This window comes from Artemia franciscana, chromosome 9 (assembly GCF_032884065.1).
Source record: "Artemia franciscana chromosome 9, ASM3288406v1, whole genome shotgun sequence".
Classification (NCBI taxonomy): domain Eukaryota; kingdom Metazoa; phylum Arthropoda; class Branchiopoda; order Anostraca; family Artemiidae; genus Artemia; species Artemia franciscana.
Window position 1 is genome coordinate 4,628,147 of NC_088871.1, and position 25,126 is coordinate 4,653,272.

Here is a 25,126-nt window from a genome sequence, read left to right on the forward strand (position 1 = left end):
ACTTTTGAGGCACCAGACACACACAGTCTCCGCAAACTACACAATTACCCACCGACCCCAATAGAAGATGCGCCAATATACATCATTGTACATAATATTGTTAAACGTCAAATGAATGAAATAGGTTAAATAATGCTTTAAGTAAATTTATATATTGAACGTTTAGGTTTAGACTACGTGACTCTTTAGGAGCGAATGCACCATCATGCGACTCTGAAACAGGGAAAGTCAATTTACAGTTCTTCGATAATTTTAAGCCGATTTCACATCTTTGAATCTTCAATTGAAAGCAGCCTGGCCCTCTTTGGGTCAAAATTTCAGTTGTTTGTGACATTTGGCAAAAAACTTTACTTTGATCTGGTGCAATCTTTTGGCTCCTTGAAAAGACCACTAGAACTTTTAGTTTCTTAGAATTAGCCTTTAAAATCAAAATCATTCGCTCCAGTTGGGGATTGGTGTTTTCCCTCTAGTTTGAAAGATTTCGAATTTCAAAATTTCAGTTTTGTGTGACATCTGGCAAAAAACTCCAAACGCATGATTTTAAATTTCTAGGACTATTGGTTGAACACAATATCCCCTCAAAAAGAAATAAATAAAAACGTATCCATGATTTTCTTTCCAAAAAACAGTGCAAAATTCCTCATTTTTTAGACTGAAACTTGAAACCTCTTGAACAGGATTCGCTAATGGGCTGAGTTTGATGATGTAAATCTCATTAAGATATTTCCCCTTTTCAGGGGGTGGTACGCACTTTTTAAAATTCCAATAAGTTTGCTCAGGCTCGTTGCTTTTGATGGGTAGCATTAGCCCAACTAGATTTGCAATTTTGATGAATTTTATAAATTGGATTCATCGTAAAAAGTTGACTCTTCTGACGTATGTAGTGCTATGAAACTCCATTTTTTCTTAGAGTTATGTTGCTGGTGGACCAAATCATTCCTTACATACAGTTCTTTACAAGAATCTATCTGAAAAAGCCTTTTCAAATTAAAATCCTTACATACCTAAAATACAGAAAGTTTATTCTCAAAGTACAGTACATATTTGGTTCTTTAAACGACAAGCTTTTCCAACTTCTTCTATTAATATGCAAGTGTGAGCATCCCAGCTTTCTGAAAGGCCGCCTTTCTGCGATGGCACTTTTAAATTTGTCAACTACGAGGATCTTTATGTCTATTCTTCCCGGTAATCAACGTGAAAAATTATTTATAGGGGGCCAGACCTTTTTAAGGAGGGTACAGCTTTGAAAAGAAACGTAAAATTTATTGAAATTAAAGCAAAAATGTAAAAAAACATAGACAAATCTTGAAATTGTTAACACACGGTTGAATGCCCCCCTCCTGTCGAAGTGCCTAAGTCAAGTAATCCTGTTACCCACCTGGTTTGGATTTTAATAAAAACAAGGAAGTTTGTGATTAGGATCACAACTCCTTATAAGAGTACACAACGATTCACAACTGCTCACATTAACGTTCAATAAACAATTACTGGTTCGTTTTTCTGTTAAAACATCTTTGTGACTTTTTTTTTGTCACTTTGTCAATTTATCATGGAATTTTCCCGCCAGTGCATTGTGTCCCTGTTTAGGGATCATTTTCTTAATGAGACTATCTTTCTTTTCCTCCTTTTCTCTCTATCTCCCTTTCTCATGTTTTCTCTCTCTTTCTCCTTTCATATCCCCCTATTTTTCCTCCCCTTGCTAATCTAATTTACACGCATGCTCCACAAATTATGGAATTACAACCATACATGCTCCCTAACTTAAAGGCTCATCTTCCTTGGCATTTAGAATCCTCGCTATATGCCAAATATATTAAATCACACAATATTGTGTTACAAAAAAAAATAGAAACATTGTTAAAATAGTACAAATTAAGAAACAATGGTAAATTTAAGAAAATACTCTTGTGTTTCTCACCTTTTCCTTAGCCCTCTTTTCTGGTGACTTGACCTCTTTTTCAGTGACATCAATTCAGTTGCAAAAAAAGGTATGAGAAGAAGGAGGGAGGGTGGCATATCAAAACAGAGAATGATAAGACTGATATTAAAATGCAGATATTAAATTGTATTTTAATATCTAGGGACAGTTTTGTTGTCTGTTAGTTTTTTCAATGCAAATACCTAAGTGTTTTTTAATTCTGGGGGTCATAGGAGTAAAATCCCCCTCTTTCTACATACCTAACATACCCCCTTCCCCGATTGATGTAGCTGCTTTTTTCGTATAATTATTCAATGCGAATCTATAAGGTCCTCCAAGACTTATTATATAATTTTCAATTGCAGCAACATTATTTCAGAAAGCGGTGATAAGCTACTCTTTACGATTGATAATTTTGTCACACTTTTTCGTGTTTTATCTTAAAGCAAAACTAGGGATAAGGCATAAAGATTAGGCAAAAGATATCAGAACATTTCCAAATAAGGTCTCGTCCATTTTTATTCAATTTTGTGCTTTGGATATTGGATTTTGCAGATTTAGAAACATTCGCATCAATAAGTGTCGTAATATTCTTTTTTAGCCAATATGGTAAGCTCAGATGTACTATTTCGTTTAATATTCAATTAGACAATTTGTGTAATTTTTCGTACTTTTGTAATTTGTAAATGATTGATTATTTTTTCACACTTTTTGTATTTTATCTGAAAATAAAAGTAGGGATAAGGCATAAAGATTAGGTAAAAGATGTCAGAACATTTTCAAATTATATGTCCTCCATTTTATTGACATATGCATTTAAGAAATCAGAAATTAAAAATTTAGACAAATTGTGTCAAAAAGTGTTATAAATTAAACTTGTTTCTGGTACCGTATATGGTAAGCTTAGATTTAAAGCTGTGCAATCGACAATTTTGCAGTTTAAAATAAATAATGCTGTGGCAATTTTTAAATAGTTCAGAAGCAGTCAACAATCGAAAACCGAGACTTCCTGTAAGTTTTCCTTTTATTTATCTCAGTCTTCAACGAAAGTTTTTAGTCGTTTAAATAGCAAAAACGAACTTAAAAAATGCAGATGGAGTGTATATGATGCCATTCGCAGAATATGTATTCTTATCCCTAACGTTTCCTCTCAAACTCATTTAGGCTCTTCTATATTATATCCAAAAACGATAACACATCTTTAATTAGCAATTAAGAAGCATCCGGTGTTTCTTTTAGAACAACGTAGCTAAAGCAGGTCTGAAGAGGGTGTATATTTTAATGGAGAGAGAGCTCAAATTTGTTTACGTAATTTTTTCTTAACAAAATTACTAATTTTTATTTTAAGAAGTTTATCGAATACAACACAATAGTGTATTCTTAGTAAAGAGCCGTGGACCTTCAGTGTATTATTCCTTTCTTTTTCTGGCCACTTCACATGGAATGAGTGGGTGCAAAACTTTGGGATAGGTGTCTATTTTACCGGCAATTGACAGTTCTAGCACCCTTTTTATGAGTCAAAAGTCATTGGAAGAAATTCAGCCCCGTCCTATTGCCTTTTTACTAACTGGCCCTCTTGTAATACCCCATGACATTGGATCAAGATTTTGAAATATACAATTTGCTTAAGTATTGAAAAGGTAAAATGAATATACCTATAAGGACCTCATAACCCTTACAGGCCTTGAGGCAAGGACTGTAAATTACACCTATTGCCAATTGTCTGCAATTTGATTGTTAAGTCAAAAAAGGAGGGCGTGTTTGAATCTTGTTGACGGGTTAGCTTGAAACCTTCATGGATCGACCCCTTTATCAAAAAGACACATTTTCTAGGAAGGAGGCCCCTAAATCAGTCCAAAGACTTTTTGTCCGTGATTGGTTTGACACTTTAGCCATAACTCCTCGAACCAACTGAAGTTTAATGTACAAAAAAAGATTGGGGAGGCATAGACTACCTAGAAATGGGACCTAGAATAGGGCGAAAAAGAATTTATTTTACGATTGGGTCGACACTTAAATCTTTAAGGGTCCTTGGGCTAAAAGAATCCCAGTGCACAAGGAAGAAAAATGTTGGTTACACCGAAAACGCAGCCAGGCAAAAGGCGAAAAAAGTTTAAATATTATTTTTCAAAGCGGCTTGAAACTTGTGTTTTTAAGTTTTCTAGGCCAAGAGGACACTGGGAGGAAATATTCTTTTGTCTAACACTGAGACTGGAAAAAGGGCCAAAACAGACCAAAAAGCCATTTTGTTTCCAAACGTCATAAAACTTGCACCCGTAAGCTCAGAGGAGAAAAGAACTTTCCTGCCTAAAAAGAATCTGGGTTGGAGGAAAAAATATACACAAAATAATTGGCTCTGAACTTATATCAGAAGGTCCTTGGATCAAGAGTATCTCCCAAATAGGGCATTTGCAAAACCTCAAGAGTGTCTTGAAAAATTGAGTTGAAACTTTTGTTGTTGTTTTTAGGGGGGAGTCGATGGTAGATCAAGTGAACCAAAAATGATGGGAGAAGGTAATTCTAGAGACACTAGGGGTATGCAGGCAATCAAATTAGTGGCTTTTTTGGTATTATGCCTGTCAGGTAAAGTAGGGCACTGATTATTGGAGTTTTCCTTATATTGGTTTGCAATCACCAGTGACCTGAACCTCCATACTTCTTGGGCTGCTAAGCTTTCCAGGCCCCGGATAAAGTACCCAATTCACCCATTTCCTACGACAGCCGCTACTCCCTGAATTCCTTTTCAACATTTCACCATAATGTGTTGTTTATGAACCGACCAAACAGGAGAGATAGTATTTGTGCCCGAAGGAGAACTTTCACAATTTTTACTTACAAAATCAAGTTGTCATTACCCCTATTTCCTTCCTTTTTTGTTTTTACTGATCTTTTAATTTTTTAAGTTTTACTAGTTTTATTGGTTTTTAATATTTTTGAAATGTTAAAACTTGTCTATTTTTTTTTCTTTCTCCCTTTTTTTCAAATTGTATTGCTTGACACTTTGACCTTATATTCAACGACTGACGATTTATTTAGGTATGTTGTTAGTGCAAGATGAAAATCTCTGCGAATAAATGCAAGGAGAATCCCTGAAACCTTGGTTTCACAGGTCATAGCATTGGTGAAAATTTAAAGTTTTATTTGTTTTTCGGATATAAAACAGCTCGTGGTAACGAACTGTAGTAAGGAGCGACCATGCTCAATAGTAACAGAAACTCTAAAAAATGGAATTTTGATACCCATAGTTACATCAAAAGAATGGCATTTTAATGCTGATTTTAAATATATAAGTTTCATCAATATTAGACCTACCCATCAAAAAGCTACGAGCCTGAGAAAATTTGCCTCATTTAAGAAAATAGGGGGAAACATCCCCTAAGAGCCATACGATCTTAACGAAAATCACACCATCAGATTCAGCATATCAGAAAACCTTATTGTAGAAGTTTCAAGCCCCTACCTACAAAAATGTGGAATTTCGCATTTTTTGCCAGAAGACAAATCACGGATGCGTGTTTATTATTTATTTTTTTTGTATTTTTTTGTTGTTTTTTCCCAGGGGTGATCGTATCGACTCAGTGGTCCTAGAATGTCGCGAAAGGGCTCATTCTAACGTAAATTAAAAGCTCTATACCCTTTTTAAGTGACCTAAAAAATTGGAGGGCACCTAGACCCCCTCCCACGCTCATGTTTTTCCCAAAGTCACCGGATCAAAATTCTGAGATAGTCATTTTATTCACCATAGTCGAAAAACCCAATAACTATGTCTTTGGGGACGACTTACTCCCCCACAGTCCCCGTGGGAGGGGCTGCAAGTTACAAACTTTGACCTGTGTTTACATATAGTAAGGGTTACTGGGAAGTGTACAGACGTTTTCAGGGGGATTTTGTTGGTTTGGGGGATATTTGAGGGGGCTGGGTTACCGGGGAGGATTTTTCCATGGAGGGACTTCTCATGGGGGAGAGACTTTCAATGGAGGGGGCGCAGGATTTTCTAGCATTATTTAAAAAAAAAACAATGAAAAAATAAATATGGAAAATTTTTTCTACTAAAAGGGAGAAGCAGCATTAAAAATTAAAACGAACAGAAATTATTACGCATATGAGGGGTTTAGCTCCTCGTATATCTCGTTCTTTACGCTAAAGTATTTTTAGTAATTTCAACTATTTATTCTACGGCCTTTGTGATTCAGGGGTCATTCTTAAGGAATTGGGACAAAATTTAAGCTTTAGTGTAAAGAGCGAGGCATCGACGAGGGGTGAGCCCCCTCATATACGCAATAAAAACATACGAATATAGAAGTTTTCTACGTAATTTAATTCGTAAGTTACGTATATTTTTACTTATGAAAACACTCGTAAAAAATTGTAAGTTATAGTTGCCTTTTATAAGTAATCAAAAAATGGAGGGCAACTAGGCCTCCTCCCTCGCTCCTTTTTCTCAAAATCTTCCGATTAAAACTATGAAAAAGCCATATAGCCCCAAAAAATTAATATACAAATTTCGTTTTAATTATTTATGTGCGGAGAGCCAAGATCAAACCATGCATTAATTCAAAAACGTCCAGAAATTAAACAAAAAAAAACAAGTTTTTTTTAAATGAAAGTAAGGAGCGACATTAAAACTTAAAACGAACAGAAATTACTCCGTATTTGAAAGGGGCTTTTCCTCCTCAACGCCCCGCTCTTTACGCTAAAGTTTTTTGCTGTTTTAAAATGTAGAGTTAAGAAAAAGAGTCAAACTTTAGCGTAAAGAGCGGAGCGTTGAGGAGTAAAAGCCCCTTTCAAATATGGAGTAATTTCTGTTCGTTTTAATGTCGCTCCTTACTTTCATTTAAAAAAAACTTGTTTTTTTTTTGTTTAATCTACGTTTAAGATCTAGAGCTTTACCCTGCTTTACTAAACAACATTTCGGGTGGATAATATGGAGGGTGGCAGGTTTGCAGCTGCCCCAACTTTACGAAAAAGACAGAAGAAGTATTTAGTAAACAGTCACTAGAAATGTCTCCTTGGACCAATCTGTGGCGCTGAGTGACTTCAGTGGCTTGTCAAAGTCCTAAAAAGGCTAGAGTACTATTCTTATTTTATTGTAAACGACTTAAATAGGTAAAATTGGAAGTTTTACATATACAACTTATTTTTCTTTTTAATCGGAATGAATGGATTGAAAAAAAGAAAACACTGAGGCAAATTTATTGCATATTAGGCTAATAAAACTATAAAGACTAGTAAAAATAATTCCAAAACTAAAACAAAACCGTGGAAGTTTAAGCAGTATTCGATGTGTCTTAACGCTATAGTAGGAAAAAACAAAACTGTATGCATTGTATTTATTTTATCAGACCCTTTTTGTTTTTTCCTTTGTGCAATGCTATGTTTGAACTTAATTGTAAATTATGTTTGAGTTAAGTAATTTATGATGTATAATATAGTACCATTTGAGTTCGGCAGCCAAAGTTTTAGACCATCTGACTAAGTGACATTCTAACAAATTGATTTTTCTGGAGATTTACATGGCTGCAATACTTGGATCCGCATGACTGAAGGTGACGTTCAATTAAGGTGCATTGCACTTAATTCCCGGATCCTCATCCATACCCTAGACCAAAAGTCATGGTAGTCACTCCAATAATCATACCACTCTGAAAATGATATATTTAAAATGGAAACTGGAGATATCTAGGCTGTCGCTACACAGAGTCTGGTAAAAGTAACACCCTTTTTTAAGTAAAAATTTGAAAAATGTTTTGAATATCCTTTTTTAACATAAATGCATTCTCACGGGCTGATAGATCAATAAAATATATTTATAGCATTAATATAAAGTAAATTTATTTATTAATGCTCAAAACAATTAAGATCAAACCAAATTTGAGAAAAAACAAAATCTATGATTTCAATCACTTATATAGAAACGAACAAAACAACAAATCGATTTGTACGGTGAATATTTAATTGAGCTTTCTTAAATATTTATTATTTAATGGAAGATTGAATGGAATTTAGTGGAACAATGATGAAGTATTTGAGATTTTCCCTTTGAAGAATTGAATTTTCTTACGGTTTCAGAGGCTCCATCTGGAGAAATCTGATAATTTTGTTAGTTCACAAGATTCCTTTTCCTTAACAAATTAGCTTATAATTTGGTTATACAGCATACACTCCACCTGAAAATATTTACTGATTTACTGTTTTGTGCCTTGGTCCTCAAACAGATCTAGAGGGGTATTCATCATTAATGTAACTACATACATTATATTGACTCGTCCAGCTTTAATAATTCAAACAGAGGCACCCGGGAGAATTAGGGATGCAGACGCCCAGAAAACAAAAAAGACATTAAATTAAAATTTTTATAATTTGTTACTATAAATTACGTTTCAAAACTATTAGAGCCTTCCCAGGCTGGAAAAGCTCCGTAGGTGCCTATCCATGGAGGTTGGAGCCAAATTTCTCTTGATTTTCCAAGTAAAAAGGAAAAAGAATATGGTCACGTCGTGTTATTGCCTCCTGGGCCAAAGTCCTTTGCAAGAAATGCAGAACTTATATTTACTAATTTGTCGTTATTATCCTTACTCATACAAACATACTTCTTATCTCGACCAATCAGAGAAGAGTAAATACTACTTATCTGTGGACACACTGGAAATTCTTATCTGGCGACTTTTAAGTGTAACATGGTTTATTGTTCACTTATTTGAACAAATTGGGGCTTTATGCCATCATGATAATGATATTTTGACAGGTCACACTCCGACAGGAAATATATTTCCCCTAAAATTTAGCATTTTTGCGTCTCTGAGCTTTTTTCCTAAAACCACTTTTGGGATTTGACTTATTTTTCATTGAGGGAACACAGTTGTATAGCCTATAAGAAATATAGGTTAAAACATAGCTGCTTATGAAGAGTACAGAGGGTTCATTCACAAGTTTAAATTGGGCTCGTTTTAGATATAAAAAAAAAACTTGTGGATGAGATAAGAGCGGCACACTCCTGAAACTTCGTGAGAGGGCTCATTTGAAAGGATATTAAAAGTTCTAGTACCCTTTTTAAGTGACCAAAAAACTGAAGGGCAACTAGGCCCACTCCCACGCTCATTTTTTCCCAAAGTCGCCGGATAAAAATTTTGAAATTGCCATTTTGTTCAACATAAAATCCTCCACAGTTCCCAGTGAAAGGGCTTCAAGTTATGAACATTGCCCGTTGTTTACATATAGCATTGTTTATAGGTAAGTATACAGGCATTTTCATGGGGGTTTCATGGGCAGTTTCTTATTGTGTTAAAAAGTGGAGTTGTGAGAGAGTCAAACTTTAGCGCAAAGAGCGAGGCGTTGAGGAGGGGACAACCCCTTTCATATACGGAATAATTTGTGTTCGTTTTAAGTGTTAATGTTGCTCCTTACTTGCAGTTGAAAAAACTTATTCTTTTATTTATTATGATAATAAACGAAAGTTATTGTATGTCTTCGGCTTATGGTTGTCTTATGGTTGTTAAAAAAAAACAGGCTTTTTCAAACTTAAAATAAGTAATCACAGTAAAACTTAAAACGAACACAAATTATTTCGTATATCTTTTAAAGATCTTTTCTTTCATTCATTTCAGTCATCTGAGAATTGCTCAACTTACGACTCTCATTTTCACAAAAATAGTTTCGACCTCTTTGGCCATTTTGTTACTATGCCTCACAAAATTAGTTCTGTAAATATTACTATTTTAAGTTACGCGGGAGAATATTTCCATGGAGAAATTTCTCGTGGGGGAAGGGAATTTTCCATGAAGAGAGAGCTGGATTTCCCGAAATTATTTAAAAAACGACCAGCAATTATGCAAAAAACAAGTTTTTTCAACTGAAAGTAAGAAGTAATATTAAAAACGAAAACGAACAGAAAATATTACGTATAAGAGATGGGTTGTCTCTCCTCAGTAGCTCGCTCTTACGCTAAGATTTCCTTTTTTAACTTTTAAAAGAGGAGATTGCTCTAATTAGATAGCCTTTGTGATTCAGGAGTCATTCTTAAACAACTGAAACAAAAATCAAACTTAGGTTATTATAACGTTATTATTTGTTTAAAAAAGTAAAATTAAGCAAATTTCGGTTTAATTATTCACGCACGGTGAGCCAAATTCAAAACCTTCATTAATTCAAAAGAGTTCAGAAATTAAATAAAAAAGAGCAAGTTTTTTTTAACTGAAAGTAAGGAGCGACGTTAAAACCTAAGACGATCAGAAATCATTCCGTTTATGAAAGAGACTGTCCCCTCCTCAATGCTCCGCTCTTTACGCTAAAGTATTTTATTGTTTTAAAAAGTAGAACTGTGACAAATAGTCAAACTTTAGAGCAAAGAGCGGGGCGTTGAGGAGGGAACAGCCCTATTTTAAGGGGTGTTTCCTCCTTTTTTTGGGAAATACGGCAAATATTTTCAGGCTCGTAACTCTTAATGGGTAAGACTAAACTTGATGAAACTTCTATATAAAATCAGCAATAGAACTCAATTCTTTTGATGTATCTACTGGTTTCAAAACTTCGTTTTTAGATTTTCGGTTACTATTTAGCGGGGTCGCTCCTTACTACAGTTTGTTACCACGAAGTGTTTGAAATCCAACAGCAAAGAACAAGTTTTTTTTTACTGCAAGTAAGGGGCAACTTTAAGACTTAAAACGAACAGAAATTATTCGATATATGAAAGGGGTTTCCCCCTTCTAATCGCCTCGCTCTTTACGCTAAAGTTTTTTATTGTTTTAAAAGTAGAGTTGTGATTAAAGGTCAAACTCTAGCGTAAAGAGTGGGGTGTTGAGGAGGGGACAGCCCCTTTCATTTACGGAATAATTTCTGTTCTTTTTAAGTTTTAATGTCGCTTACTAAGAGGTGAAAAAACTTGTTTTTTTTCTTATTTGATTCTATTAGAATCACCTTATCCGAAACCATATTTTAGGAAATTTACAGCTCCTTGGCTTGAATAACTAAAAAAATCCATTTTTCTTGTACGGCTTATTCGTTTAGCTCCATAATGAGGGTTGGGTGTCTTTTCTCCCCTAAACTGGACCTGAACTAAGGAGCAACATTAAAAATTAAAAAGAACAGAATTTATTCCGTATAAATAAAAAGATCGTGGCAGTGTTTATCTAAATTAAATTTTAATCAAAACGAGCAAAGTTTAATTATAGAAAACTAAGTTTTTCCGAGGGAATTAAAGAGCGAAGTTGAAACTTAAAATAAACAAAAAGTTATTACTCACCAACCTATCTTACATAAATCTATAAAACTAGCGCAAATAGGATTACAAAAAACTAGTACTTTACTGAAAACACAAAACAATATAGGAGTTTTTGTACGGTAAATGTAAACCATTTAAGGACACTTTTATCAGTATTAAAGTAAATCATTCTCAGATTGTTGCTTTATTTTACTTTTTTTCGTTTAATTCGGCATCACTTCTGCACAATGAGCTCAAATCAATGATTGACTGTCATTTTGGTTCTAACATAGAAATTTCATGATTTTCTCGTAGACAATTCGAAGTAAAGGAATATTGTTTGTATTAAGACTAGAGACTCGCCTTGGAATTTGTATCACAACTTGAAATTTTCCTTTTTTAGACAGAAACGACTGGATTTCCAGGGTTCATACTACGGTTCAAATGTTCTTCATTTCGAATAATACTAGGTGGAACTAAGATGTTACCTGATACACCAATCTTTTATTTTGTATTCTGTTTAATGAATTTAAAATATATCATTTTTGTGTCTAAGTTTTTGAGATAATTTTAATGGTATGCCAAGAATTACTGATTTCACAGCTCACGTAAGACTATGAAAACCGTTATAGATTACTTTGTTGTCGTGATACTACGTATTTCCTTTTGACTCTTAAATCAATGTTCTTGTTTCTTATGCTTGGCTTTTGTGTTTTTACCATACAAGGATAAGACCTTTGCTAAAGCTCTACCATCAATAGAATCGAATGCTTGCTAATAATCTATAAAACTGAGAACCGAAGGTGCTTGACAACTCAGTCACTTCTCAATTATTATCCCAAGAGTGAAAATTTGGTCGATACATCCTCTACCTTTTCTAAACCACATTGTTCTTCTATTAAAACTTTATCTGCAGCATCTCTCAGTCTAAAAAGTATTTTATGACTAAGTAATTTGCTACACACAGAGACCAGACTAATGCCTCGATAATTACCACACTCACTTTTGTCACCTTTCTTATACAGTGGTTTAATTAAGGTTTATCTTTATCTCTTTTTATCCTCTTTATCTCTTTACCTCTATATCTTTTCTCGCAAATCTATCTCGCTTTAGCACATTCTCAAAATGTTCTGTTCATCTCCCTTTAACTCTTTCCTTATCGATCTTTAAGCCCCGTTCCTATCTTTAACTGAGACGAGTCCAGATTGACTGCTCCCTCTCAATTTATTAACATACCAACAAAATATTTTACTATTAAGCCGTCAAGCTGCATCTTCCAGACCCTCGGCAATTTTATCCATGGCCTCCACATCACACCTCCTTAGTTCATATTTTAATCTTTTCTCCACTTTCTTTACATTCCTTTTGTTTTCACATAATCTATCACTCAGACTATTCTTGTGCAGCCCCATTCTCCTCTCTATTAAACATAATGTTTTTTCACTAATAATCCTACCTGTAGTCATAACTTTCTTCTCTAAGACACCATCAGCAACTTCCCAAGTTGTTTTTCTAGAACTATTCCAACCATCTTCCACATTGTCAAATTTCAAGCTCTCAAATTGACTATACATGTTCCTGGAAAGTTTCTCTCAAATTCTCACCCTGAATTCTACCAACATAATAACTTCCCGGGAGATAATCACCCTTTTGATATTTCAGCTTTACATTAATCCTAGAAACTACTAGATCGTGATCTTTATTTTTAATATCAGTAACAGCACTCCTATATACCCTAGTATCTTGTATTGATCCTGTCAATCTTCGGTTTTTAATTTTTTAAATCGAATCTTAATGTCGTTCTTTAATGTCAAATTTTTAGCTCTCAGGCTTTTATCCTGGAGTTTACCAACATCATAACTCCCCCAGAGATAGCTATCCTTCTAAAAAATTCAGCTTTAAATTGACCCTAGACACTACTAGATAGTGGTCTTTAATTTAACATCAATTACAGCACTTCTATATACCCTAGTATCTTGTATTGATCCTGCCAGTCCGTTGACTTTTTTAGTCTTCTCTAAGACTAAAAAGTCAAAGACAAAAATATGTCTTAAAATTAAAATACCCTCAAGTCCGGCTGAATCCGTTGTTGTACCAGTTCGTAAAGGGGTCAGGCAAGGCTCAGTTGTATCTCCGACTTTGTATAACAATAGCGTTCTGCCAGAACAAGCCCAGGCAGCTACGTCTTGTGTTTCAAAAGGGACTTTTTAGTCTTCTCTAAGACTACAAAGTCAATGACAAAAATTTGTCTTAAAATTAAAATATCCTCAAGTCCGGCCTAATCCGTTGTTGTACCAGTTCGTAAAGGGGTCAGGCAAGGCTCAGTTGTGTCTCCGACTTTGTATAACAATAGCGTTCTGCCGGCACAAGCCCAGGCAGCTACGTCTTGTGTTTCAAAAGGGATCGATGTTTCGTTGATGACGTATGCTGACGACCTACTTAATTTGAACAGGTCTGCCGATCAACTATCGAAGAATTTTGATGTTTTGAGTAGGGAATATAATAAAATAGGTTTATCATTTAATGCGTCTAAATCGGCTGTACTGTTCTTCAACGCGGGGTATTATGAGAAAGAAATTCCTTTAGGTGATTCAGCTGTTAAGTCTAGTGAGAGCATTACCTACCTTGGTTTACCAATCGGTCGAAGCCTCTACTCGACAGGAACATTGCTTGTACGACACGTAGAGGCGAACATCCGGATTGCTTACGGATCAATCATTGGTAACAGACATCGATTCTGCCGTAGATTTCTTGCGTCGCTGTATAATGCCTTTGCCCTCCCACATATACTGTATATAGCTACTTTTTGGAATTATTTGTCGTCCGCCCAGTCTAAAAAAGTAAGAGTTCTTTTTTTCCAGTTCGCGAAGTTCCTTCTGAGACTTCCTCCGTGGACGAGGAACTCGTATATTATTCGTAATTACGGAGTGTCCGATCCAACAGTTTGTATTAACCGGGTCGTTGAGAATTTCCTTGAAAAGGCTAAGGGAAGGACGAACCCGTGGCTAGCTATCATGTGTCAGTAGTTTTGTTAGTGTACATAGTGGGTGTTTACTTATGGTTATGTTCGTAGTGTGATTTTCTTTTCTTTTTCCATTCGTACTCCGATGTAATTCCAGTGAATTTTCGGGTAATAAAAGTACTTACTTACTTACTTACTTACTACGCGACCAAGGCTTGCATAATAGCGCTTGTTTCATACTGTTTGCTTTGTCCTATCACTTGCTTATGTTGGTTTATTTATGCAAGGGGGTGTATACAAGAAAGAGGGGATTTTGATAATGCATTATTGCACTGTCATCAGATGTGCATATGCTACTAAAATTTGGAAGTACTTATTGGAAGTTGTCAAAAAATGGCTCATAAGTTTATGTGAGAAAAGAACATTTAAGTCGGTGAGTAGTAAAAACCAGGCAAAAAATCTGATCCGTTGTATAGACTCCATTCGTCTGTCCCATAAACTATTTTTTCATTCTCAAACAGCTGAACACTGTTTTTTTTCATTCGCATTGAAAACATACAGGATGAAAAGTAGGACTAGAAGCAGTGGCAGATCCAGAGGGTAGGAGGAGAGGGGGGGGTATTGATCCCCCATGCTTTAAAATGTTTAATTTTGAGCAACTTTTTAGCTAAATGAATTTGTCAACCAAAAGAAAAGCTTGAGTTTGGGGATGGATCAATTCTTTTCTAGTTTGCAGCATATATCTGTATTGCACATATGCTGCACTGCATCCTACTTCTTATTAAATAAAAATAACTAATTTTTTTAGCTGAAAGTAAGGAGCGACATTAAAAGTTAAAACGAACAGAAATTACTCCGTATATGAAATGGGTTGTTCCCTCCGCAATCCCTCGCTCTTTACGCTAAGGCTTTTAATTGTTTTAAAAAATAGAATTATGGCAAAGAGTCAAACTTTAGCGTAAAGAGCGAGGGATTGCGGAGGGGACAACTCATTTCATATACGGAATAATTTCTGTTCGTTTTAAGTTTTAATGTCGCTTCTTACTTTCAGCTAAAAAAATTAGTTTTTTTTTATTTAATATCTGAACGTTTTTGAATTAATGCATGTTTGGTTTTGGCTCTCCTCACATAAATTATTAAAATGAAATTTGAATAGTAATTTTTTTTTGGCTAAATGGCTTTCTCTTAGTTTCGATCAGACGATTTTGAGAAATAAAGGGTGGAGAAGGAGGTCTAGTTGCCCTCCAATTTTTCGGTTACTTAAGAATGCAACTAGAACTTTTAATTTTTAACGAATGTTTTTATTAGTAAAAAATATGCGTAACTTAAGAATTAACTTACGTAACAAACTTTCATAATCTTATATTTTATTATGTATACGAGGGGGTTTGTACCCTAGTTAATACCTCGCTCTTTACACTAAATTGTAAGTTTTGTCCCAATTCTTTAAGAATGACCCCTGAATCAGAAAGGCCGTAGAAAAAATAGTTTAAATTACTAAAAATACTTTAGCATAAAGAGCGAGGTATTTATCTCCTCCTAAATACCTCGCTCTTTATGCTAAAGTATTTTTAGAACCCCTCATTTGCGTAATAATCTCTGTTCGTTTTAAGTTTCAATGCTACCCCTTCCTTTCATTTGAAAAAAAGTTTTCATATTTATTTTTCATTGTTTTCTTATAGTGATGCTAGAAAATCCTGTGCCCTTTTCATTGAATTTTTCTTCCTTCATGACAGATTCCTCCAAGGAAAGATCCTCCAACATAGTCCCCTCCCCTCAGCCCAACCCCCAAAACAAAATAAAACAAACACTGGTCAAAGTTTGTAACTTGCAGCCCCTCCCCCAGGGATTGTGGGGGAGTAAGTCATCTCCAAAGATATAGTTTTATGGTTTTCAACTATGCTGAACAAAATGGCTATCTCAAAATTTTGATTCGTTGACTCTGGGAAAAAATGAGCGTGGAAGGGGGCCTAGATGCCCTCCAATTTTTTGATCACTTAAAAAGGGCAATAGAACTTTTCCTTTTCGTTAGAATGAGCCGTCTTGCGACATTATAGGACAACTTGGTCGATACGATGACCCCTGGGAAAAAGAAAAAAGAAAAAAACAAAAAAACGAACAAATAAACACGCACCCGTGATTTGTCTTCTGGCAAAAAATACGAAATTCCACATTTTTGTAGATAGGAGCTTGAAACTTCTACAGTAGGGTTCTCTGATACGCTGAATCTGATGGTGTCATTGTCGTTAAGATTCTACGACTTTTAGGGGGTGTTTCCCCCTATTTTCTTAAATAAGGCAAATTTTCTCAGGCTCGTAACTTTTGATGGGTAAGATTAAACTTGATTAAACTTATATATTTAAAATCAATATTAAAATGTGATTCTTTTGATGTAGCTATTGATATCAAAATTTAATTTTTTAGTTTTTTGGTTACTATTGAGCCGGGTCGCTCCTTACTACAGTTCGTTACCACGAACTGTTTGAAAAACTTCATAATGTCAATTGAAGGATATGGTATTAACTATTTTCAGCGTTTTCCAATAAAGTAGATTGAAAGATGAAATGAATAAAATGCTTCTTTTTTTAATTTGTCTTGTTTCATATTTTTTTCTCTGAAGAAGAATAGACTTGGAATTTCCAAGTTTGTGTCTAATTTTCCTTCTATGGTTTACTGTCTTCACAAAAAGTTTTTTTATTTTTTTTTGTCTTCGATTTTTCTTTCTAACAAGAAGGCAGTGAACTTTCACTTCTAACTGCCTTAAATATTGGTATTTTGTTAACATTTTCCTGTTTTCTTTCACGAATAACTGAATAGAGAAGGAGGAGTGTTCTCAGTCAGCCATCTCATGTGTGTATTTGTTATATTTAAAATACATTTCAAATAAAGCCTAAGAAAATCTGGACCATATTTTTTTGGATGTTTTAGCTATATCAGCCAATAATCATTCTCAACAAAGTGATTCAAAGCAGTCTTATGACATATTTCATTTACAAGAACATAATGGCTATTTTTCGGTTTTCAAAATTATGGATGATCTTGAACTGACATTCACCATTAATTTGAGTTGAACGGAGCCAAGTCCTTTTCCAGGATTTTGTTCAGGTAGGGGAGGGAGGATGTTATAAAAAACCCTTAAAAATGCATTAAAAATGTGTTTTTATCCATTTTTATTACGCTTTTTGGAGCCGGACAAACGTTTCAGGGGAGGGGGGTCAAACCCACTAACTCCCCCTGGATACTTCTTTGAAGAGAGCTCAGTCTCAAATACAACCTATATTAAGGTTCGTAATTTGTATGGCTTTATCTTTAACCGTATATGTGAATCTCAATATGAATTCTTGATAGTTTCTTTAATGCCTCAAAATAATCAGTAAGGAAATTAATAACAAAAAAATTTTAAACTAGAGCATCTCCAAATAACCTTTTGGTACTTAACACCATTTTTACAAATTTCCTTGAGAAAATAAAAATAGATAAAAAATCGTAGTTTCTTGATAGTTTTCTTCCTTCTATAATAATAGAATTATGGCAGTGTCGCAATTATAATTATTTAATTTGAGGACATACATAGCTAAGTTTATCTTGAAGGAAGCAATAGCTCCTAACTCCTAAAAGGTATTTTTTTTATTTTTATTTCGGCTAAGGCTTTTTTTAAGAGGGGATGAACCCTTCTCAGGAATGAGTAAAGTGTTTCTAATTACAATACTGGTAAAATACTAGTTATCGCTGTAATGGAGCAGGTCCATGCGGAGGAAACAGCTTTTTCTTTTTTTTTTGGGGGGGGGAGAGAGGTGTAAATACTTGAAAAAAATAACTGAATTGTAAAACCCTTTAGATTTAGTGTAAGAGGAGAGACCCAAAGATCTCTGTCTCCGTGTATACGTGTCTATTTCTAAAGGAACTGGAAAGAAAAATTTGAAAAAAATCTAATTAAAGCTTTACTGAGAATAATTTAATGAGAAAAAACGCTCTAAAACGCTTATACAAAGCTCACAACCTAGTGAGTAATCAACCAACCGGTGCAAAATACATTCAGTATCCAACTACTTTATATAAAAAATTACCAAAATCTTTTTAAAGCTAAATTCCAATTCAGCGCCATTAACAGACTAAATCCTATTAGTCTCCTCTTTTACCATCATCATCAATAGCTAAGTTTTGTGAATAGTTCGTGTGACCATACAAACTTTCACGTACAAAAATAGCTTTCATAAGCTTTTTTTCAATTTTACCAGTCATCCACAGGGTTATATAGGTTATCACATGGTATCGACTATAAAAGCACCTCTTGCTGATTTGGTCAGATCCGTCCCCCTTATCACCTTACCATTATCAATTATCAAAACCACCTTAGAATGAACTTACCACGAAATAAAATACTAACGAAATTAAAAAAAATTTTAAACTTTTTGACAAATTGGGTGCAGTGATTCCAAAGTTGGTGCAACAACACAAATTTATAGAACCGGAAAAGTTGAAAAAATAAATTTAGAGTTTCTTGACTACTTTATAAAGCAAAATGTTTTGAAATAAGATATTTTTTTCGAAGGAATCATAGATATAAAGAAAAAGATTAAATACCACAGATTTTCAGCTATTTCTTTTAAGTGAGTCACCATCACTCTATACACATAAAAATAAATTGAAAGAGATAGTTCTTTCTGCCTACAGTAGCGGGGATTGAACGTAAAATGATTTACTTATAAATTAGTTTACAAGTCCCATCCATGTCTACATGAGTCAATTTTTTTTTCTGCTTCTTCTCTCTTTCTCTCGCTCTCTCTCTTTGTCCATGTAATCTGTGTGAGTTATTGGCGTGTAATTCCTTCTTTTTTCTCTCTCTCTATTGTTAAAGAAGACAAAACGGGTTCTCTCCCTGTCTCCTTTGTATAAGATTCATGTATATAGTTTCTTGTTTAATAAAGTCAAGTCTAAGTCTATTTCTGTAACCCAAAAGGAATGGCAGAGCTCATTTTGAAAATAAACATTTTGAATATCTTGAGACATAATTAATATAAGAAAAAACACCTTGAAATAATTGACAGAACTTTCTTTGCTTATGCGGATGAGATGGAAACCTAATTTTCTAAATAATTTAACACAGTATTGTTTTTTGTAAGTATTGCAGCCAAAATAATGACAGAAAAGCTCATCATTTGTTAAAAAAAAAGACTTCTAATGAAAGTTCACTGCATAGCTTTTACCCCTGGTCATATACTAACTTCATATATACATATTAAATGTCTGTAACTCTAGAGATAGCGTATTTGTAAGAAACCCATTGTATCGTGTATAAAACAAATGTACACAACTAATTAAGAGGCTCGGCTAGTTCAGGTGGTAAATTCAGAGCATCAGACTCTTACTCTTGGTGTCAGGGTTGGAAATTTGGTGGTTTTTTTCTTCTTTTTTTACGGTGGTAAAAATTTAAGTTTTGAAAATATATTCCCTTTGGGTTAAAGTCACCTTTGTGGTGAAAAAGTTATTATTCAACTATTTACACGTTCAGATGGACTAGGAATTCCAACAAAGGGCAGGGGGTTCAACTCTGTTCCTAAATGAGTTATCTCCTAAGTTACAGTTTAGGTAGGTCTACCATGTTTTTCTCACGAACGGGTATATTAAGTTGAAGATATCAGGGACATTCCTAATAGTGAAAGGGATGATAAAGACAACTTCAGGGGGGAGGAGTAAAAGTTTCTCCAGCGTCCCCTTCCCAAGAAAGAGTCTACACTATGCTATTATTGTGCTTGTCGTCCAGAAGGGGTCACTGCTAGTGAATTAACAGTAACGTTAGTTAACCAGTAACGATGGTGAGGAAAGGGGTGACTAATGGAGATTAATCAATAATGAAGTGCTGAACTGGAATATAATCAATTAAAGTGAAAATATTATAACTGTACATTGTTGTGCATATTCCACCGTACATATAAAACTTGTAAAACTAGAAAAATGAATATATTTCATCTGCTAACAACATCAAAAATACTTATTGATTGTTAAAGAATGCACTTTGATAACTGAAAAAAGAAAGCCATAAAGCACCAATAAATACGAACTATCAATTTAGTTCCTAAAAATCAAATAAAAAACCGACAATTCTAAAAGCAACTACAAGCAAATAGAAAATTCAATTAAAAAAACACAAACTACAAATCAAAATACTTCAAACATTACCAAAAATTACATAACAAGCAAACCAATATGAGCTAATTATTGATTACAAACATACCAATTTTACTCTGGGTCCAATCCAGTAAATAGCTTTTGAACCAAAATCTTTCGGACTTCTAAATATTATTTCTAGGTTTTGCATTTTAAATATACCTGATATTCTTACTTTGAAAACGTTTATAATAATATTACCTAACTTTTATCTGGATCCGTTAATGAATTACAAGGGGTTACTTCTAAGTTAAAACTTCAAAACACTTTTTAGGAAACCTAATGCAAAAGCTAACCTAATGATTGCCAACAAAACTAAATTTGAATTCTACCAAGAATGTGTTTGAGCCACAACCGTTTTGCAACGGCCATTCATCTGTCTTATACTTATATTTGAAATGTTCTAATATTTATAATACGGATTTATATGAAGATGATTTCAATATATTTGACATGAAGATGACAAAAATGATTCAAAAACCTATGAAAATGCCAGAGTACGACTCCATGTCTTAACATACAGCAGATACATATCAAACTCTTGGGAATGCCGGTACAAGGTCATCTGAACCTAGGCTGTCCCAAAATCTAAGTTCCAACACATCAAGAAAACATTTCATTGCACACATACTATTTTTTTGGAGATAAAGGACAATAGTTCTGTATTTTAAGCACAATGTTGCAAGTTTCATTAATAAAAATTTACTTTTGAAGGATAATATCACTTATGCAAAATTAAGCATTTCTGTGTTCCTTAATGTGGAGACAGTTTTGGGATCCAGTAATAAGTGTACACCATGTGTACTTTTTGGGGTAATATTTTTTTTTTCGGGTTTCCTACGGATGGGCTTGAGCCTTACTCATATACAAATACCATTACAAAATAAATTAAGTTCGAAGAATTGTACATTTTCATTTTGCCATTAAAATTTTCATAATTTAATTTTCGTAGAAAAAAAAAAATCAAACTTCAGGAGCTTGGTATAGTATCTTTGCTAATAATTGAACTGCAAGACTTCTAAACTTAAAACTACTAAAATTCTATAAACTCTCAAATTAATCTTAAAATGTCTACGAGTTCCTAAATCTATCTTTGGCTTTAGCTGTAAATTATATAGGCAGTGGATTATACGCCCTCGTTTATTTGCAATAAAACAACAAAACAAAACATAAGATTAATTATAAATGAAAAAAATTAAGAGATTCGAAACTTCAACCTGAGATTGAATTTGTGAATTTGAACTAGAAACCACACTCACATCCTCCTCTTTTTCCAAGGATTTCTTCTAATAACTAAGGGCCAGATCAACCATTTACAAACTAAATTATCTGGAGCAATAAGATTTGCGAAATGACATTAAATAAAATCTTAGCCTAGGAAGTGGAAAAAGGGAGCGGAGTTTGACACTTTGAGATCTAAGCCCAGCTTTTGGTATAGAATTCCACAACAACATATTTTTAAAAAATAATTCTACATCTTAACCCATCTCCGCCTCTGTAGCTCTGTTACCATGAATGCCTTACCATATAAAACGATATTAGAATCCCAATATTGAAACCCTTTGCTCAATCTAGGTTGACCAGTTTCAACCAGGACGTATCGAAAGTAGTACCTTGGGTAGAGACGATGCGTATTTTACATACTTAGTCCGTCTAAACATTCACAGGATCCAAAAACTAAAAAGACCATATATTTGAACTATTTCATTATTTTTAAAACCCAATTTGTATACGACATTAAGTAACATGTCTAGTATGGAAAGGCGTTGAAACATTTTGTAAAAGTCTTGAATTCATGAGTTAAGTCTTGTAACCCATGCCCTCCCACTCTATATACATACTCTTTATTCCTAATCGTAAAACATACCATATAAAATTTAGTGTTCTGATTGAGCTGGCCGTAATCTATAACAAAGACAGTCAAATATTATCAAATATCTACGTAAGTACAGCAAACACAAAATTATAGCCTCTTAATTATTAGTAACGTGATGAGAATTCATAGCAAGTTTTTTGAATTGTTTTCAGCCTTTTTATACCCACTGAAAAGCTTTTGAAAATACAGCACAACGGGAAAAAAATCAGCATGAAACCACAATATTTTTCTTGGCCCTTTTCTAGTACTTTGTGACAGGCTGAATAAATTATTTTCCATTTTTTCTGTTTTAAACAGAGAGCTTAGGTTAAAAGAGGCTTTAGTCAATTCAGTATGTCAACCGTAGCTTGGACGTAACAAAAAAATTGGACCCCAAAGTGAGTAGGAAATGTATTATTTTCTGTTGACATAAACACCTCGGAAAACAAAAGCCTTACTCGCGCTTTTACTCCCCATGATTAAAAAAAATATATATATATACTATTCATTTTGATTGACTGATTGATGGAAAAATTTTTCAATCATAAACAAAACTGACTGTCAATAAAAATGTCCAATAATCTATAACTCATTCTGAGATAAGGGAGGGCCCATACGAAAATCGAGGTACCCGAATGACTCAGCCTCATGAACTCTTAATTATTCTTTACTAACGAGAATAGCTAATGAGGAAGAATGACACCCCAAACAAAGGTCTAACTCTTTTGCAGCGTGAAATCGGAGTGAAAGCTAAAAGTGAAAGTCGTTTCACAAAATGAAGAAATATACTACATGGCGCTTTGTCTTATTCACAATTTACGAGGAAGTTAATCACCATAGGATAAAACCACTAGAAACACTAGAAAATCTGCTGAACTTTACATATAGCTTGTTTTACACAACCTCATACCGAACTGACTCACAACCTGCAATTACGTCATTAAGTGATGTTGATCATAGTAAGCCATTTCTGAATTTTACTGTTCCATTTCATGGATCATTACTGGAGAATATAAGATGTTTTGACTTCCTCCCAAACTTAAAGATGGAACCAACTTGATAAGTGTAAAACGTTCAAAAACAATGGAAAAACCATCAAAACAGAGTTGGTCAAGATGGGTCACCAATTAAAATAGTTCCAGCTCAAAACCTGTGTTACGGTTAACTGCTCGTACTTATATCATTACTCGATGAACGATCGTCATAGCTCATTTCTGGCTTTACAATTGTATTCTCATAGCTAGGTTGGTGGTGTTCATAGAAGTGGGATACTTCTGCACATTCTGATTTCCCTTCAAAACGGGTCTGATCATACTGAGACGAAAATTCTGCGTGAATATATGAAGAATCATACTGGCTTTGAAATTGTTCATATCTATAATTGTCCCCGACATCTTGCACATTATTTATTGTTTTATAGATGTCACTAGCCTCGTATCCATGACTATTCTCGTATGTTGAGACAGAATCAGGATAAACATAATTATGTCGTTGAATTAAAGGTGTGTTTATAGTAAACTGACTATTATTCTCTTGCTTTTCAAAGCAGCCAGTAGTAGTTGATTGAACATAGCTATCTTCGTTAGAGTTGACGTCTGAAAAAGTAAATCGAAGAACATAAGTAAGGAAGTCCAATCGAGAATTGAAGACTAATATCTAATAAAAAAAGAAGATGATCAAACATGGGTGTCAATGGGGGTTAGGGTAGGCGGTTTGCATTTGCAGTGACCCAATCCCAAAAATATTTGCGACAAAACTGCTCTTTTTACTGTCATTAATATCTTGCATCATCAGGGTTGTATCCGGAATTCTTGTTGAAGGGGGGAGAGGGAGGGGCAGGTTACCGAAAGAACAGTTCATGAGTGAATAATATCAGGTATATACATGCAAGATTTCATAACTGACATAAAGACAAAGTGAACACACTACTTGATTCCTTTTTTATGCTCTTTCCAAAGATACTAATCAATTCACTAACATATCCCTCCCCCCCCCTGATGGTTCCATATACAGTCCTAATAGTATACTTTTCAATTGAATCAAACTATCCTTCAGTATAGCTCCTATATCAAACCGGTTATCTTCTCAGTAGGTAATTCATCTTTGTATATTATTGAGTGCGTAATTTACCAACATATTACTTGAAATGATTTTAAAAACTGTATAATAATGGGAGGAAGCAAGATAATCTGATTAATAAAAATATCCAGCATATTATAATGTGAGAACTCATTGTTTGTGTTTTTTAATTTATTTTAAATGTTCTTTGAGCTATATATGACTCCACCAGGGAGGAAGAGCATTTTGGAGCAAATTGATTGTTGTGTTGCGAGACCAACACTTTGGTTTTGTCCCGTTTTTTTGTTTTTTTTCCTATGCCGCCGATCTCAGCTTATTCCTGGAAAATGGTAAGGGTCTAACCTGTGCGGTTTTTACGGAAAGTGTGGACCTTAGGCCGGATTATTGGTTTCCAGTGTATGTGATGGTTTAACCAATTTGGTTCCAGTGGTAAGACATGTAGGAGACTTGTAAGTAATAATCGGCTGTTGGGCTACGACCATCTTCAGCGATGAGGGGTTTGCAACTTTTACTAGTTGTTGTACCCATTTATTTGTTTCCGGTGAACTTGACGTCTATCATGGGAGAAGGACTTGTAAATGAGAATCTGTTCACTTTGGGCTAGAAATTTGTGCAAATTGGTGCACATTGTATTCGATCTCTTTAAATCTGACAGAATTAAGCGTTTACGCAACGGGTACAAACGATAACGTAAAACAATGAGGTAGTTTTGTAATAGTTAGTGTCACCTATAGTATTTTAATCCTGAAAACTTACGAACAGCTTTATAATACCAACTAGATTATATAAGATATTGTTCCAAGTTTTCATCCGTCACGATGTCTACGATTGAAAAGGATAAAGTTTAACTGGCTAAGTCAATTTAGTCCCTTCTTTCGATACTATTTTGTTGTTGTTTTTTTTTTAACGCTGAGCCTATAATCATGTGATTACTGATCGATAGCGAAG

General features: G+C 34.2%; 1 protein-coding gene and 2 long non-coding RNA genes across 6 annotated transcripts in view; 2 read left to right on the top strand and 1 right to left on the bottom strand.

Moving 5' to 3' along the window:
* The first annotated feature begins 1,952 nt into the window (after positions 1-1,952).
* On the top strand, positions 1,953-14,268 carry LOC136030915 (uncharacterized). Its single transcript, XR_010618389.1, has 2 exons — positions 1,953-2,527; positions 13,976-14,268. It is a non-coding gene; the product is annotated as an uncharacterized LOC136030915 (long non-coding RNA).
* On the top strand, positions 6,702-11,669 carry LOC136030917 (uncharacterized). The gene is made up of 2 exons (XR_010618392.1): positions 6,702-7,622; positions 11,518-11,669. It is a non-coding gene; the product is annotated as an uncharacterized LOC136030917 (long non-coding RNA).
* Positions 14,269-18,016: 3,748 nt separating the features above from the next.
* The window catches only part of LOC136030918 (GATA-binding factor A-like), a 119,473-nt gene continuing 112,363 nt past the window's right edge, over positions 18,017-25,126 (bottom strand). For all 4 annotated transcript variants that reach the window (XM_065710024.1, XM_065710021.1, XM_065710022.1 and 1 more), the window contains exon 7: positions 18,017-23,694. In XM_065710024.1, coding sequence (XP_065566096.1) covers positions 23,261-23,694 — 434 coding nt within the window. In that variant the 3' untranslated portion in view covers positions 18,017-23,260. The remainder of the gene's footprint in view (positions 23,695-25,126) is intronic.